A 19211-nucleotide genomic window follows, 5' to 3' on the forward strand; every position below is an offset into this window, starting at 1 on the left:
GCACTTTAAGAACTCCTGAAAGAAGTGATAGCCTATCTCAAGTCCGCTGCCAGGATCCAGAGGATCCCAGGAACAGAAGTGATCACTCTTGAAAATGAAACACCTAAGATATGTAGTCTTTACATAACTCTTTATCTGGTAAGGCAATTTCATTCTGATGCACTCTGGTTGGTGGATGATACAAGGAGCTCTGCATGCTTTAAGACTATACTAGGAACTCACTCACAGGCTAATACATTGTTGAGAAAAATGAGAGATGAAACGAACACTCCATTCTTTGCTTTAAAACTATTTTATTATATTAAAGAATATTTTTAATGCTTCCAAAACATGAGAAATGCCTCCTTAGGAGGACTTATTTTAGGGCAATGCCTTTCTTAGGAACTTAACATTATATAAAAGTATGAATAGGTACTAGGGAAAACAAAAACAAAAACTCTTAACTGTAAAAGATGTTGCCACTTGCTATTTGTGTGACTTTGGGAAAGTTAACTCCATTTCCCCATGACTCAGTTTCTTTACCTATGTCATGAGGCTGCAATAGGACCTACCTCACAGAATGGTTATTAAGAACTAAATGAGGTTTTACTTGTATAAAGCCTCACACAGGAACAATTCTAAGTACACAGTAAGTTTAAAGTGTTAAGTAAATAAAATAATAAACATATGATCTCTCTTAACTGGCTCACATCTAGAAGTCCATGAGAAAAATGGGACATAAAAAATCAGAGGCTAGGAGAAGCCACATGAAAGGAGGAAAGATATGTTTGGGTCCTTCACATTTCTGATAAGAAACCAGATAATATAGCAGGAATACATAGGGATTTTACCTCAACAAATATATGTATCTATGTGTAAGAGGTGGTGGGTAGCTAAGTGGGTTAGGTTTGCACAAAAGCAACATGTAGCACAGTGCAGTAACCAGGTAAAAAAGTGTATTTACAGAAATGTACAGTAAGCAAATAAAAATACAGAAGTCAAGTACTTGAGAACAGTCATAGCTAAAGAAAGAGAAATAGGTAATCTTGACATAGATTTAAAGCTATTATAGATGTTAATTTAACACCCATCTTTGGAGTGCCTAGGGAGACTAGAGATGGAGGATGCAAAATTAATACTATGAGATATCAGCCACCAAAATATATGCATTTTACCACATGGAAAAGACACAAATGAATAACAACTATAATTTAAAAATGCTATGATAAGTGGCATAGCAGAAGAAGAAAATATACAGTTGGGGGACAAAGAAAGAAATTACTGTTGAAGTGGCATAAGGAAACATCTTGTAAGGTTTCTTAAAAGTACAAGATAAATAAGACTTGAGGAGACACACATGACCGTATAGAACTATCCTTTAAATTAAAAAAGAGGCAACATTAGAAGTTACATGGTGATGTAACAGGGAGTATTCAGAATTTCAGATTAAATATTAGTTCTCTTTGCATATTTTGTTGGACTCCTGATTTTACTAATCAATTTCAGAGGGAAAAAGTTGGTTAATGTAAAACATTAGTTGCACATTTTAAAAATGTAAATATATTATAGAATAGAAACCAAAATATCATGGATTTTAAGGGCAAATGAAGCAACATCAAACATCTGTGATTCTTGTATGGACCCAGTTAAAACTCTGCCCTTCAAATATTATAGAGATAACACATTCAACTTCATTTCCCATCAGAGGCAGTTTCCTGGAAAACTTAAGAGTAGCAATGACAAAAAAAAAATTTTTTTTAATTTAAAAAAAATTTTTTTAAAAAGTAGCAATGACACAGGACAGAAAAAGGTAATGTAAGCAAAAACATGGAGATGGAAAAACGTGGAAATTTGTGTTAAGAAAACAAATTAGCCCAGTATCTGGGAGTTGAGATTACAAAGTCTTAAAGGACCCATTGCAATTTGTCTAACAAGCTTGCTCACCTAAGGGAATCTGTTTTGTTTTGTTTTCTAAGATTTATTTATTCATGAGAGACACAGAGAAAGGCAGGGACATAGGCAGTGGGAGAAGCAGGCTTCCTGCGGGGAGCCTGATGCAGGACTCGATCCCAGGACCCTGGGATCATGACCTGAGCCAAAGGCAGACACTCAACCACTGAGCCACCCAGGTGCCCCCGGGAATCTGATTTTAAATTGGCAGGCAGTGTGCTCACAGAAGGTTTTGAATTGGTAGGTGATGTAAGTGCTACAATTTAAGATGACTGAAAACAATTCTAACAGTAATATGCAGGGTAATTTGGACAAAGAGACAGGGAATAAAAAAAAAAACATTTGCAGTATTATTCTAATAGTGCAGATGACATCCAATTCAATGGTGTCCTTTGCTACTCTCACATGCAAAAGTGATCAACACCTCCTCTTTGCACTCAGAACAAACTTACAACGTAGTATTTCAAACATGTTAATGTAATTATTTGTCAATACAATTATTTCTATAACAGGACTGTGAGATCTCTGACACAAAAGTCATGATACCACCAACCTTCTTAATCAAGTGCTTAACCTTATCTGGTACATAATCTCTATTAACATGAGTGAATATCTTTCTTTTTTCTTTCTACTTAAATTTTTCTCAAAAAAAAAAAAATTTTTTTCTCTTCTCTTTGAAAAATTAGATTAAAAAATACACCTGATTCTGTATCCTTTTTTTGCTTAAAAATATAAGATGAATAGGGGCACCTGGGTGGCTCAGTTAAGCATCTAACTCTTGATTTGGGTTCAGGTTATGATCTCAGGGTCATGAGATCAAGCCCTGTATAGGGCTCCGCACTGAATTTGCTTGAGATGCTCTCCCTCTCTGTTTGGCCCTCCCCAGTTCACACACATGCTGTCACGCTCTCAAATAAATAAATAAATGAAATCTTAATAATACATTAATTAATGAAATTTTATGAAATATATATATGACTAACATTCCACACAGTAAAGTTGGAAAATTTTCCATAGTTGATATAATATGCTAGTCCTCTTACAGGAACAAAGAAACTAATAAAATATCCTCATACAAACTTTAGGATAAGCAAATGCTAAATCCAGAATGAAGGCAAAGAGATGAAAAGGGATCCAATTACTGAGTTGCAAATAGGCTCTTAAATTATTTATTATAGTTTTACTTAATTTTTTAAAAAAGATTTTATCCATTCATGAGAGACACAGAGAGAGAGGCAGAGACATAGGCAGAAGGAAAAGCAGGCTCCATGTAGGGAGCCCGATGTGGGACTCAATCCTGGGACCATGGGATCACACCCTGAGCCAAAGGAAAGACACTCAACTGCTGAGCCACCCAGGCATCCCTATAGTTTTGCTTATGATATTAAAAAAGATTCCAGGATTTAATATACTCATTAATAACAACAACAATAATGACTGTGATATTATTAGCAGTTTAAAAGAACAGGCTTTATGTCTAGGGTTTACCATATCAGCAGCATTGATTCCATTTCCCCACACTAAATCAAAGGTTCCATTTATGTAGCCTACTTTGTTGGCCACATCTTCAAAGAGCTTCCTGAGTGGAGTAGAAGCTGGTAAATTTAAAGTGATCCGTTCATTTACTGTCTTTGAATTAGTAGTATCTTGTATTATACATAAAACTCTAGGTTCTTCAGCAGCATTTTCTATCTGAAATTAAAACAAACAAATATTATTTATATTTTAAAAAACAATTATAATTAGCCACATTTTCTCTTATTAAATGTAAAAATATCCCACAAAATATTTTCTCCTAGCTAGTTTACTGTTTTGTTATGTCTGAAATATGCCATAATGGATATGTCAAACATAAGAAAGTTCCATATATATATATATATATATTTGTTTTGGAAAAACTGCAGCATATTTAAGAATCAAGAGTCATTCTTGTGGACATTTGCTTTCGCCTTTTAAGAGTACAACAGTCAACAAGCCATGAAGACCGTATACTCAAGTAATTTTCAGTTGAAAAACAGTAAAATCTCATCCTTAAAAATGTGTTATTACCACACTAGCACAGCCAAATCAAGCATTTCTGGGTTTCCTGAAAAAAACAGGGAACTTTGAGGATCATCTCAACTTGCAAAATCCCTAACGAAAGGACACAGGTAACCACCCTTCTGATCTTTATGCTACTGTTCCTAGAAGCCAGATGTCTAAGAGCCCCGTTTATCAACGCATTGGGAGCTGACAAGCTTATTTAAACAGATCAGCCAGCAGAGGGAGGTAAGGAAAAGCAAGGGAAAAAAACTTTTCAATTACCAATGTAGAAGGAAGAAAGGGTCACAAATTCTCCTTCCAACTTTTCCATCTAACATATAACTCAGTAATTATTAAGACAAAAAGTCTTCAAAGGAGACTTTCTCAGGAAGGCTCTGCCCTTCCCTTCAAGCTGTTGAAGGACACTGCTTTTCTTTTCAACTTCCACAGAGGTAGAAGGCTGCATCAGATACCTGAGTGCAAGTTCTTTCCCTCCTTCTCCTATAATGCCAAACTCCATGAATGGCATCATCATCCACTGACTGCTGAAACTAGAGTTCTGAGCATCTTCCTCATCTCCTTCCTCTTCTACACCTCACACAATCACCAAAATTCTATCAATTCCACCTTCTGAATATATCTTGAGCCACCCCCTTTCTCTTCATTCCTGCCGACAGCAATCAAAATCTTACACAAGATTATGGCCATGGCTTCATGAGTTTAACTTTTTCTAATCTTGTCTTCCTTCCATCCAGAATAACATGCAAATCTGATTATTTAAATCTCTTGCTTTCCCTCAAAATCAAGTGCAGCAGTTGCTTATTTGGGGTATGTATCACCATCCCCATAATAGGCTTACAGAAGTTTGAACTGCACAAACTGCTGCTGTATACAATAATGTATTTCTTTCCTTCTCTTTTACAATATCAAGGCCAACCTTTATTGCTTTTTTTCCCCTTTTGTTGCTTCTATATTACCCATTTTTAAATAATAGTTATCACTGACTAGTGCTGAAGACAGAATAGCCACAAGGTTTTTTCGTTTGGTGGAGTAATACAATTGTAATTTGTTTCTGCTATACACAACTTTGGATTTGCAAGATATTATTCAAATTAAGGTTAATCCAAGTAGTTTAAAACAGAAATAAATTTCTACAAAAGATGTATAATATTTAAAACAGACTGGCTAGCATATTTCAGACAAATAAAAATATTTAATTAAAAATAATAATCCATTTAAGAATGAAAAGGATAATACATTTCTATAAAATAGAAATACATTTCCATAAAATAAACAGGATAATAAGAGCATTACTAATATGTTTCTCAGAAAAGAGAAAAAAAGCCTTCACCTATAAACTTAAGGTATTATATTAACACATGTAATTAATTTTTTCACACCTTTTAATCCCAAACTGAGAAACATAAACTGGACCTTTTATTTATTTTTATTTTTTAATCTGGACCTTTTAAAACTCTGGTTTACAGCAAAATAATGAACAATTCAAAATAAATTTCAAATACAAAAGATCCACTTTCATAGTTTTAATAGTAAACTTCAGAAGTAGATTCAAGTTTTCCAGGTATAAAATACCACAGGGCCAGATTTTAAAATCTCAGATATGCTGCAACTGATAGTCCAAGGAAGATGAACCTACCAAAGAATTCAGAAATCCAAAGTGTGATTTACTTCAGAATACATCAGTATACATTAGAATGGTGATGTAACAACATCATAAGCTTTCTCTAAAATATATCAGCACAAGGCATAGGTACTCTTGGACCTCCACTCTTTCCACCCAAACATGTGGGGAAATTATCCCCAAAGAAATCTCATCTGAAGACTAAATGTACTATAGCAAACACAAAATTTAGTCTCATGTGTGCCTTTTATTCTTTTGAATGAAAATAGCTTTCTTTTCTGTGTACTGCACATAAATAACTTTGCTCCTTTTTTTAATAGGACGAGTATAGAGGCAAACAGGGAAGTCATCTGTAATCCCATAACAGACAGATAATATTAACATTTTGGAGCACATCCTTCCAAATATTTTGTCCGCATGCGTACATATACATGCACATTCCTGAACACACACACTGGGTTAGAATATACATGCTGTTTTGTAATTTCTTTCTTTACTTATAAATATATCATGTAATCTTTTCCTGTCATTTTCTAACTTACCATTTTTAACAGCTGGATAGTATTTTATTACAGATTAATAATAAATTATTCTATCAGTTCCATTTTACTGACTCAGGCTGGACTCTACAATGTTATATTAAACATGCAGATTTATAGAGCATTTACAAATCAAAAGATGTTTCTTAGAATTAGAAAAATAGGGTAGCTATCTTTCTTCTTTTCTTTGGAGCTCTGACCCTGGTCGATCCCACTTATGCCCAAAGGAAAAAGCAATCACCTTGAGGTAAATGAAAAATGGCTACAAATTTTTTGCCATCCATTTTCTTTTGCCTTTTCATATGAATCTGGACTGGCCTATTGACCAGCTAGGACCAACAGAATTTAACAGAAGTGACACTGTGACTTGGTGCACAACCTTAAAAAATCAGCAGCTTCTACTTTCATACCCCTTGGAAGATTCCATCTTATAATTAAAAAAAAAAAAAAATTAAAAAAAAAAAAAAAACACTTACCCTGGGACCACATGCTACAAAGAAGCCCTAACAATTCACACAGAGAAAATAGCCACTTAGTGGCGCAATGGAGTATCTAATATGGAGAAAAGTCTTCTCAGACATTCTATCCAAAGCCAGCCACCAGCTAAATGCAGCCAAGTAAGATCCCCGATGATGCCACAAGAAGGAGAAAAACTGGCCAGCTGAGCCTTTGCCCAAATCCCATCCCACTGAATTATGAACAAATAAACTAGTTGTTCCCTGCCACTAAGGGGTAGGCTGTTCCACAGCAATAGATAGCAAAAATACACTTACACACATCAAAACACACCCGAGCATTAGGATGTAGTAATGGTAGTGTTGGTAGCAGGAGGGAGGGTATCCATTTAAATAAGACACCCAACATTAAGGTAAGGCATCAGAGGATATATCATAGGGAAGACAGCACAATTTTTGAGTTAAAAGTTTTATGATGAGTAAGAGAAAACAGATAGGAGAAAATAAATGCAAAGTTTTAGAGAAGTCTAAATTAGCATGATCCACTTGGGAAAATATTTAATCTATCTTAGGTGAGCTATTAGAGGGGCACAAAGTTCCCGACACAGAAAATCTAGCCAGTTACAAAACAGGTATAAAGTATAAAATTAAAGCTATTTATTTTATGGACAACTCATGGCAATATTATACTTGTGAGAATAAGGGGCACGTCAACAGCAGTTACAAGAACACTAGGAACACTATGGAGATTCTGTCCATACCTGTCTATGCTCACTGAAGAAACAAAGCTAGATTTCCTAACAAAGTCTGAAGAATCTTTGAAAGAACAGAGTAAAAAATAAATAAACAAACCACAGTCTTATTTACAAAAGATAAAACATATTGGGATAAAAACACTAAACATTTTCTTCCAAAGAAAGGTTTGCTGCTAGGGACATCCTGTAGAGGTCGACATGAGATAATTCTGTGGAATCTCACAGCCTGCTTGAAGGTATGTTCGTTCACCTCTTAAGTCATGTCATCTCCTGTTCCTGGCCTTCCTAAAGAGATCTAAGTTCAAATCTGAGTTCTCTGAAATTAACACCATAATTTTTGTTTCATAAAAAACCCTTCCTAGGTGTTTCTTATTTAAAAGGAAGGTGTATAATTGGTGGCATATATTCAGAATATTATTAGTATGTAGAAAACAATATCAACCAATATTCAAAGTTACCAAGATTCAGATTTTTCTAAGAAAAACTATATAAAGAATTTTAAAACATTACAAAGGGATTTTACCTCTAAATGTAACAGTCAACTCATTTTCCCTTAAGACTTCTTTCTTTTCAATATTATTACAAAGAATAATATTATGGTTGCAAACTTACACATATGCACAAAACCCGTTTTTTCTGCTTTTTGGTGCAGGAGCTGCTACAAGCTAAGAAGACAGGCCTCAGTACATTACCCTTCTGGACAGCCACGGTTAATATTGCCATAGATTAAAAAAGAGAACTAGAAGGTATGAATATTTTTGCTGATTGAAATTTGTTAAATGTATCAGCCTCATTCAGATTTGCATTTTCAATGGAACAAGTGACAATAACTAGGGCAGTGATGGGGGCCCTAACTTACATTAAAAAAATTCTTTAAATGGAGGATATTTTTAAGGTCCTCCCTCCATGCCATTCTATTCCTCCCCTATGGCCATCCCCTCTCCCCCCAAGAAAACTCCACAATGTTATATGACCTCTTCCTAAGTGGTCTTTTGCCACAGATCACTTAGAGAAGGCAAGAGACTCAAGGAAGCACCTTGAAGAAAGAACTGGAGTTGAAAGGACCTGAGGAAAATGAGGTATTAAGTAAAAGTTGGAATGGGATGCTTCATCACAATAAAGTTTAGGTTACAGTGCATTCAGGCCGCTGGAAAAGTAATAGTTTCATTTAATTATTCAAATAAGATTTCTGGGTTTTGACTCTCTAAATTATTAAATGACTTCATTCTTGCACCATTAACACTTCAGAAAATGAACTATATCTGTATAAAAAATAAACCACCAACCCGAAAGTCAAAACAAAGGATTCTATAGCATTTTTATGATTTCTCCCTTACTCACATGTTGAAAACAAGTGACTATCTAGACATATATATTCATTTAAGGTGACTTTCGTCTTACTCAAATCAAGTAGAAATTCAAGTAAGCCAAACAAGCATAAAACTTAAAACATGCCTTGTTATTAAATAAAAATACTAACATGCTGTTATTTGTTCTGCTGATTATCATACTAAAGCAATTACATCAGCAGTCTACCTGTAAAAATTTCTTCTTCATTTCATCAAAGATATTTTGTCTGCATCTCCAAAACACATCCTATGGTATATAAGAACAAAATGAATTACAAACTACTTGAAATAAGAACAATTAAGCTAAAAACATTTTTGCAACAAAATATGTATTAAGTAGTACACCACCTAGGATCTTATTTATAAATTACATTTGTAATTTTTACCTTAAGCCTCATTTACTCTTGTAAGGTTACTGAAAACCTGTGCTATAGTGATAAAGATTAATATTAGCGTGGAAAAAAAGACTAACCACATTTTAAAGGAGTGGTAGCTTTAGAACTATCTGCAAATCAAATGTTCTGAGCCACATAATATTTTTTCCAGTTTTACTGAGATATAATTAACATCTAACATGGTAATAATTTAAAGTGTACAACATAAAGATTTGATATATGTATATATATTGCAAAATGATTACCCAATAAATTTAGTTAACATCTATTATTTCACACAGTGACAATGTTTTCTCCTAGGGATGACAACTTTTAAGATCTACTCTCTTAGCAACTTTCATATATACAGTGCAGTATTGCTACTATAGTCACCACACCGCACATGACATCCCCAGAACTTATTTATCTTACAACTGGATGTCTGAATTTTGACCACCTTCACCTATTTCCTTTACCCTCTTCCTTTTGCAACCACCAATCTGTTTCCATGAGTTCTTTTTTTTTTTAGATTCTACATATAAATCATATCAGACAATATACCTTTCTTTTTTCCTAAGTCACATAATATTTTGAGTCCATTAAAGGAACTTTGCAGGGAAACCTAGAGATCCCTGAATTAGCTGGTTTGTAAATCTGGATTTCTCACATGATAAGTAATCAATCAAGCAGGGCTGCTTAACACTACCAGCTATTTTCTTTCAATGTAAATCTTTTCCTTATTATGAGACAAGCTTATTTTTCCAAAGAAGGAAATACAGAGGGCAGCCCCGGTGGCGCCGCCTTTGGCCCAGGACATGATCCTGGAGACCTGGGATCAAGTCCCATGTCAGGTTCCCTGCATGGGGCCTGCTTCTCTCCCTCTGCCTGTGTCTGCCTCTCTCTCTCTCTCTCTCTCTCTCTCTCTCTCTCTCTCTCCATCATGAATAAATAAATAAAATCTTAAAAAGAAAAAATAGAAATACAGAAATACGCAAAAGGAAATAAAGATAACCTATAATCAAGAGATAATCTGAAAAATCTTGGTTTTACATCATTTCACACTTTTTCACTATGAATCTTGTTTTTCCCCCCACCTTCCTTAATTAATAAAAAGACAGGCCAATGTATTATTTTAAAACGTGCTTTTTATCACTCACAGTAACTTGGATACTATTCTAATTTGCTTTTACAATAGAAACATATTTCTATTACAATAGCAGTAGTAATTTTTAACAAGTAACTCTAAAATAACCCCTATAGCAATTATTAACAATTTGATATACATCCTATCAGATCCTTATCCATTCCATGCATATATTTATTATACAGATTGTTAATTATTAACCAAATAAGATCATTCTGTACACCATCATTTGAATTCTGCTCCTTGTCCCTTGATATTCAGTCATCTTTCTATGTCAAAACATTTAGCTTAAAACTAGTGATGGGGGCAGCCCGGGTGGCTCAGTGGCTTAGTGCCACCTTCAGCCAGGAGACCCGGGATCCCACGTTGGGCTCCCTGCATGAAGCCTGCTTCTCCCTCTGCCTGTATCTGCCTATTTATCTGTGTGTCTCTCACGAATAAATAAATAAAATCTTAAAATCTTAAAAAAAAAAAAAAACTAGTGTTGGGACGCCTGGGTGGCTCAGCATTTGAGCATCTGCCTTTGGCTCAGGGCATGATCCCGGAGTTCTGGGATCCAGTCCTGCATCAGGCTCCTACATGGAGCCTGCTTCTCCTCCCTCTGCCTGTGCCTGTGCCTGTGCCTCTCTCTCATGAATAAATAAATAAAATCTTTAAAAAAATAAAATAAAAATAAAAACTACAGTGTTCCATTACATAGAAAACCATAATTTATTTAATCTGCTTTTAATAGGCATTTAGACACTTTCAAATTTCCACTACAGCTTTACTTATCTGTACATTTTCTTCCCTAAAGATAATTTCCCAAAGAAAGAATTACTAAATCAAAGGTTATATACTCATTTTTAGGACTTTTAATACATGGTGCCAAAAGGCTATCTCTTCCACAAATAAGAACCGAACTGCTAATATGTGTCAACCACTAGGTGCTCAGAAAATAGCAGTAAATAAAACCCTTGCCCTCAAAGAGCTGCCACTTTACGGTGGGAACTCAACCATAAACAAATCTAAGTCAGGAGGTATCCACCAACCTCAGAGTCTTTACATTTCTGTCCACTCTAACTGGAATGTTCTTCCCATGGATGTCCTTACTTCCTTTGCTCAAATATCATTGTGGTGGCTTCAAAATACGTCCACAGATTCTCTGACATGCTTTCTAGTAGCAAGAATGGAGTCTAACTTCAGTCCCCTTAATTATGGGTCAGCCTTAGTGACTGCCTGTGATACACAACATAACTTTCAAGACCCAGGTGGAATGGGCAATACAGCTTCTGCCTGGCTCTCTCTCAGACACCTGCCCTTGGACCATGGCTACTAAGCTGTGTGGGAGCCAAGCAGCCACATAGAAAGGTCATGCATAGATGTTCTAGCCACAGCCCAAATAAGATCCCAGCTGGCAACCACCATCAACCACCATACATGTGAGGAAACATTCAGATAATTCCAGTCCCTAACCTTTCAGCTGCCCAGCTGATGCCTAGCAGAACAGTAATGAGCTGTCCCAGCTCAGTCTTTCCTAAACCACAACTCCATAAGCAAAAGTCACTAAGTTGGGCAGGGTGCTATACAGCAAAAGATGATCAGACTAGTCGATTTCTCAATCTGGTCTTTTTCTTATCATCCTTGTAAAGTTACAATCCACTTACAGTTTACGTCACCCTTCCTTGCTTCAAGTTTCCCCACAGTACTTTAGCCACTTGACATATTTCTTTATATTTTACTTGTCTATTGTCTATGTCCAAGAAACTTCTCCTATGAGCCAAGATGAAATAACAGACAATATTTACCCTCCCCAACTTAAAACTAAAAAAACTACACAAAGTATATGAAAAGGTAATTTTCAACAGTATTAAACAACAAGCAATGTAGGACAGTGACTATTGTGAAGGTAAAAAACAAACATGATGAGCTAACCTTCCAGATTACAGTGCAGGGAGGGAGAATCCAGCTAGAGTCCAGCAATTTCCTGAGTTGAAAAAAATGCGGTAGGAGTTCAAAGGGGCCAATTCAGCTAACATTTATAGAGCAAAATACTGAAGAAAAGAAAGCTGTGCAAAAGGCAAACTCCAGAGGTCTACAGTGGGGCCCTCCTTGAGTATTTGGCTGAGCACTCATCAGTAAGTGCATGTGAACAACTCCTTGAGCCACAGGAAAGAATCCTCATAGCTTGTTTTAGTGCCCACCAGCCAGAATTTAAAAACTGCAATATACAAGGCATCAGACAAGAATACTCAAGGAGTACTGTCTCGGTAGTGGGACCAAATTAGGCCTAGTCTAAAGGCTACTCTAGCCCAATCTTGCAAAGCTTAAAAGCAAGCCTCAAAAAGACCAAACTGTTCACAATTAACTGCATTCAAGAACAAAGTTCAAGAACATTTACAGGCTCAAAGTATAATTCACAATGTCTCCTATCCAATCAAACATAAATAGGCATGTAAAAAAAGCAGGAAACTATAACCCGTAATAAGAAGAAAAAAATCAATCAATGAAAGCCAACCCAGAAACGATATAGATGATAGAATTAGCAGACAATGATATAAAAATTTTACAACCATATTCTGTATCTCAAGAAGGTAGATAAGGGGGACCCCTGGCTGGCTCAGTCAGTAAAGCATGTGACTCTTGATCTCTGGGTTCTTGAGTTCAAGCCCCACACTGGGTGTACAGATTACTTAAAATCTTTAGAAAAGAAAGAAGGTAGATAAGGATGTTAAAAAAAAAACATGGAAAGTATTCAAAAGATCCACTCAAATTTCTAAGGATGGAAAGTACAATCTAAAATGACTATATAATGGATAGGATTAACAGATTAGGTACACTGAATAAAAGATTAATAAACTTGACGACGACCTCAAAAAAAAAAAAAAAAAAACTTGAAGACAGGGCACCTGGGATATACAACATGACTTTCAAGACCAGGGGGAAAGGGCAATACCGCTTCTGCTCAGCAGGCAGTCTGCCTCTGGTTCTTCCCCAGTTCATGCTCTCTTGCTCTCACTCTCTCAAATAAATAAGTAAAATCTTTAAAAATAAATAAACTTGAAGACATAACAATAGAAACTATAAAAAATGAGACTCAGATTTCATCTTTTTTATGGTTGCAAAATACTCCTATGTACACACACATGCACACATACACACACACAAACACACCCATCTTCCTTATCCATGCATCTTCTGAGGGGCTCTTAGGTTACTTCTATACCTTGCCTATTGTATATAATGCGGCAATAAACATAAGGATGCACATATCTTTTCAAATTAGTGTTGTTTTCTTTGGGGAAATAAAGACACTGCATCATTTGAGATAACATGCATAAACCTAGAGGGTATTATGCTCAGTGCAATAAGTAAGGCTAAGAAAGACAAAGTGGAATCTTAAAAAAATAAAAATAAGCAAAAAGCAGAATCCGACCTAAGAATACAGGGAACAAACTGATGGCTGAAAGAGGCGGGAGAGTAGGCAAAAATGGGAAAGAGAAGGGAAGTGGAAGATACAGGCCTCCAGTTACAGAATGAGTAAATCACAGGAATACAGAGCACAGCATAAGGAATACAGTCAATGGTATTATAACAGCAATGTATGGGGACAGACAGTAGCCACACTTCTGGTGATGTAGCATAATGTATAAACTTGTCGGGCAGCCCTGGTGGCGCAGCGGTTTGGCGCCACCTGCAGCCTGGGGTGTGATCCTGGAGACCGGGGATCGAGTCCCACATTGGGCTCCTTGCATGGAGCCTGTTTCTCCCTCTGCCTCTCTTTCTCTGTGTCTATGAATAAATAAATTTTAAAAAAATTAAAAAAAATAAACTTGTCAAAATCACTATGTTGTACACCTGGAACTAAAGTAACATTGTGTGTCAACTCTACTTAAATTAGGAAGAAAAAAGAGAGAGAGAGAAACACAAAGAGGAAAAAAATAACATACACACAAACAAGAAACCCAAAAAGTGGAACAGAAACCATAAAGGCTAGAAGGAAGTTGCACAATATTTTTCAGGTGTTAATAGAAAATAACGGTTAGCCCAGAATCCTAAAATGAAAAACATGTCCCTCAGGAATGACCCATAAATTGTTTCAGTAGTCAATCAGAATTCAAGACATTCTTAAATAAAGGAAAACTAAAAGAACTTGTTTCCAGTAAAACTACTCTAAAGGAATGGAAAAGGAAATTCTCTAAACAAAAAGGAAATGATCAAAGAAAAAAAAAAAACCTTAGAACATCAGGAAGGAAGAAAGGTGACAGTATGCAAAATAAGGCTAACTACAGTACACTTTCCTTCTCTTCTTAAGTTTTTATTAAAAGTTTAACAGTTAGGGATCCCTCAGTAGGCTCAGCGGTTCAGCACCTGCCTTTGGCCCAGGGTATGACCCTGAGGTCCCGGGATCAGGTCCCACGTTGGGTTCCCGGCGTGGAGCCTGCTTCTCCCTCTATCATGAATAAATAAATAAATAAATCTAAAAAAAAGTTTAACAGTTGACGTAAAAATGAAAAGACTGCTTGATATGGTTACAGATGTATAGAGTAAATATCTGACACCATTATATTGTAACAAGGGAAGGTAAAGGGACATAAAAGAGTGAGGATTTTGTATTTCAACTGAACTGATAAAATGATGACACCAGTAGGCTGCGTTAAGTTGGCATATATAAGGTAATACCCAGAGGAATCATTAAAAACAACTATCATGAAGGATACAATCAAAATCACTATAGACAAGATGGAATTTTAAAAAATGTTCAAGCAAATGCACAGGAATGCAAGTAAAAGACAACAGAAAAATGAAACCCAGAGAACAAACAGGAAACACAAAATAAAATTGCTGACTTAAGTGTTAAAATATTAATTACATTAAATATAAATTATCTAAATACATCAACTAAAAGATAGATATTGCCAGAGTGGATTAAAACAAACAACCCAACAATATGCTATCTCAAAAAAATTCACTACCACTACACACATATATAGATATACACATATATGTAATATATGTCTAATATACGATCTATAAAATATTTTTAAATACTTAAATATATTTCATATAAAATACTTTGCATGAAAGTAGGATAGAAAAAATAAATCATGCAACCGTTAATTGAGAACAAGAGTTAATTTTAAAAATTAATATCATATAAAGTAGACTACAGAACAAAGAAAATTATTAGAGACAGAAACAAACATTATATGATAAAAGGGTCTACCCACAAAGAAGACATAGCAATCCTAAATGTGTATGAACTAAACAGAGCAGCAAATGTGCAAAGTCAAAACTGATAAAACTAAGAGAAGAATTAAGTTAATCTACAATTATACTTAGATTTCAACACCTCTCTCTTAAAAGTTGCTAGAACAATTACACAGAAAATCAATAAAGACATAGAAAAAAATAATACCATCGACCAAGAAGATCTAATAAACATTTATAAAACATTCCAACCGGGATCCCTGGGTGGTGCAGCGGTTTAGCACCTGCCTTTGGCCCAGGGCGCGATCCTGGAGACCCAGGATCGAATCCCACGTCGGGCTCCCGGGGCATGGAGCCTGCTTCTCTCTCTGCCTGTGTCTCTGCCTCTCTCTCTCTCTGCGTGACTATCATAAATAAATAAAAATTTAAAAAAAAAAAAAGATTAAAAAAAATTAAAAAAAAAAACATTCCAACCTACAAAGACAGAATATACTTTCTCTTCAGATGTGCATGGAACACATACCAAGACAGACCACATTCTGGGCCACAAAATAAACTTAAATTTAAAAGAAATGAAGTGCTATTACAGTGTATTCTTTGCTCACTGTGGATAACAGAGAATCGGAACATAAATAAATATAATGTCTTCTTAAATTGGAAGATTCAACATACTAAAAATTTCATTTCTTCCCAAACAGATACAGTTTCAAAGCAAGTCCTATCAAAATGCCAGTAAGAGTTTTTGAAGATATAAACAAGATTATTCTAAAATTTTTGCGGAAAGGCAACGAAACTAAAGTAGCCAAAAGAACAACGTGGGAGAACTCAGTCTACTCAATTTCAAGGCTCATTATATAACTAGAGTATACACTAGTTTGTATGCAAATATGGATCATAAACTTAAATGAAAAATATAAAACTATAAAACTTTTTGGGGGGAAGCAGGAGAAAATCTTCCAGAACTAAAGCTAGGCAGAGTTCTTAGAAGACATCAAAAGCATGACCTATAAAAGGAAAATCTGATAAACTAAATGTCACCAAAATTGAGTCTATTTTACAAAGACTCTACAAGGATGAAAAGACAAGCTAAAGACCAGGAAGAAATATTTCAAACAACATAACTGACAAAGATCCAGTATCTAGACTATAAAGGACTCTGAGCAACACACACACACACACACACACACACACACACACACACAAACTAATTAGAACCAAACAAAATTCAAAAAAAAAAAAAAACCTAATTAGAACCTAGGCAAAAATCATGAGACATTTCAAAGAGTATAAGCAAATGACAAATAAGCACAAGATGGTCAATGACCATATCACTAGCCATTAGGGAAATGCAAATTAAAATCATAATGAGATATTACCACACACTTATCACAATGGCTAAAATTAAAAATAGTGACAATATCAAATGCTGACAAGGATGTAGAAAAACTGAATCTCTCATACTTTTCCTGATGGGAATGTAAAATGGTACAGCTACATTAGAAAACAGTTTGGTAATTTCTTAAAAACTAATGACGCAACTACCATTCAACCCAGCAATTGTCGTCTTCAACAATATCACAGGGAAATGAAGAAAACTGTAGTTTTAGAAGATGCTACCAGTGGGGAAAATGGAGCAAAGAATACAGTTATCTTAACTGTCTACAAATGAGTCTACAATTACCTGAAAATACAAAGCTTAATTTAATAAATAATAAGTCCTATTTAGTAGTAGTATTATACTACTCTTTTATCTCTCTCTTGTAGAGACTAAGAGAGGGCTGCATATTTTAAACCTTGAAGCTGAATAGAAGTAGAATGTGGAATGGGGTACTCCTGAGAATGTGCAGTCACCAGTTAGCTTTCATATGGATTTGCAGTTCCAATTCACACTGAGTGGTACGAAAAATCCCAAGCCATGAATTACATCGGAAATGGTTCTAAGATAGTAATTTCCCAAGTACATAACAGAAACAGTCACATTTTTTTTTTCTGGAGAACCCACTTGTATTTCAAAGCTCAATTTCCCTGAAAATTATTTTCATAATTCTAAAAAATGGCTCAAAATTGTTTTTTAATCACTAATTACATAAGGAAAAAGGCATCATAAGTGACAGCAAAGACCAAAATACAGCAGATGGCACACATAAAAGTTTTAATATTGAAACTACCAGTCACATCATGAAAGATTGTTTAATATGCTCCAAGAAATAAGAGAGCTTTGAAATTTTAAGTAAATGTGAGCAACTAGCAGGCTTTTAAAAGTACTGAATAAGATTCCTAGAAAAGAATATAACAAATTAAAAACACAAAGGTTAACAGTATATTTAAAATATCTGAAAAAAGAATTAATGACCTCTACAATAGAACTAAAATTTCCTAAACTTTTACTGACATAGAGATGTAAAACATTAGGGCATTAAGAGACATGAAGGATATAGTAAGAAAATCTAACATCCAAGAGAAGAGAGAGAGAGAATGGAAGTAGAGGGAATATTTAAACAGATAATGGCTAAGAACTTACAAGAACAATCAGATTGAGGAAACCAACAAAATGCCAAGCAAAATAAACAAAAATAGTTAGATACAGCCAGAAAAATGACAGATTATCTTCAAATAAACAATAATTAGATTGACAGCTGATTTCTCAACCAGAGAAATGGAAACCAGAATTTAAGCATACCTTTAATGTTCTGGAGGGGGGAAAAAAAAAAACCAAAAGCCTGCTATCCCAGAATGCTATATACAGCAAAAGTGTCTTTCAAGAATGCAAAAGCAGAGATTTTTGTGACCAGTAGATCACAGGTAAAGTTAAAGAAACTTAAAAAAAAAAAGTATTCTCTTCCTTCTTCACCAGTTCCTTTGCCTAGGGAATCCATGCTTTTTTCCCATTCAAGAATGTTTTCTGCAGGCTAAAATCCCAGTGACCATTTGACTGCAACTACATGAGAGACTTCAAGTGAGAATCACTCGCTTGAGGCAGATCAACTCGTAGACCCCTGAGGCTTGGAAAGGCTATCAAAGCTTGAGGAGTCATATACTTTTAGAACTTTATTGAAAGACCTGAAGAAAGACAGGATGTATCCTCTTCAGTCTATTTACAATATGCAGAATTATATTTCACAGTAACATCTCAAAAAAAAAATCTATTATAGGCAGGAAGAAAAGTGATCCTAGAGAGAAGGTAATGAATTCTGATCTGGCTATCTAGGCTGACGACCATAATGCTTACCTAATTTCTACTAAACAACTACTGTAGTGCCATAATCATGTGGCACCGTAATCATGTCTACCATGAAAACAATTTTCTGAAAAAACCACCATAAACTCAATAAATACACAATGCTAAACAGTTAGCTCATATATTGCCAGCAAATCAGAGGCATGGAGAGACTTTGCTTATCTAATATGGAATAGAGACTATTCATGGATTTTGGGTTTAAAAAACCTGCCATATTTGCTCTTCTGAGCCTTGAGTCTTACTCTCACTCCCCACCTCCTATACTGGATCTGGTTCCCTCCTGGGCAGTACAATTTTTACTCAATGTTTACACTTTGGTTCCAGAGTTATTTTCTCTTTAACAAAGGAGTGAAATATAAAAAGAAATGAATATAAAAACTACAAAAATTAACTCAAAATGGATCAAAGAACTAAGTATAAGAGCTAAAACTATAAAACTCTTAAAAGAAAACAAAAGAAAAGTTTCATGACTTTGGAGTTGGCAATGATTTCTTGGCCAGGATACCAAAAGCAGACAACAACAACAAAAATAAACTGGACTTCATCAAAATTTAAAACTTTCATGTATCAAAGA

General features: G+C 35.1%; 1 protein-coding gene across 2 annotated transcripts in view; it reads right to left on the reverse strand.

Annotated features, from left to right (window-relative positions):
- The window catches only part of USP47 (ubiquitin specific peptidase 47), a 117290-nt gene that overhangs the window by 69351 nt on the left and 28728 nt on the right, over window positions 1–19211 (reverse strand). The window contains exons 2-3 of one of the 2 annotated variants that reach the window (XM_041729779.1): window positions 8879–8938; window positions 3418–3621 (exon numbers count right to left, since the gene is read on the reverse strand). In XM_041729779.1, the coding sequence (XP_041585713.1) occupies window positions 3418–3621; window positions 8879–8938 (264 nt within the window). The remainder of the gene's footprint in view (window positions 1–3417; window positions 3622–8878; window positions 8939–19211) is intronic. The other variant, XM_041729780.1, reaches the window with a different exon arrangement.

Source organism: Vulpes lagopus, chromosome 15 (assembly GCF_018345385.1).
Source record: "Vulpes lagopus strain Blue_001 chromosome 15, ASM1834538v1, whole genome shotgun sequence".
In the NCBI taxonomy this organism is placed as follows: domain Eukaryota; kingdom Metazoa; phylum Chordata; class Mammalia; order Carnivora; family Canidae; genus Vulpes; species Vulpes lagopus.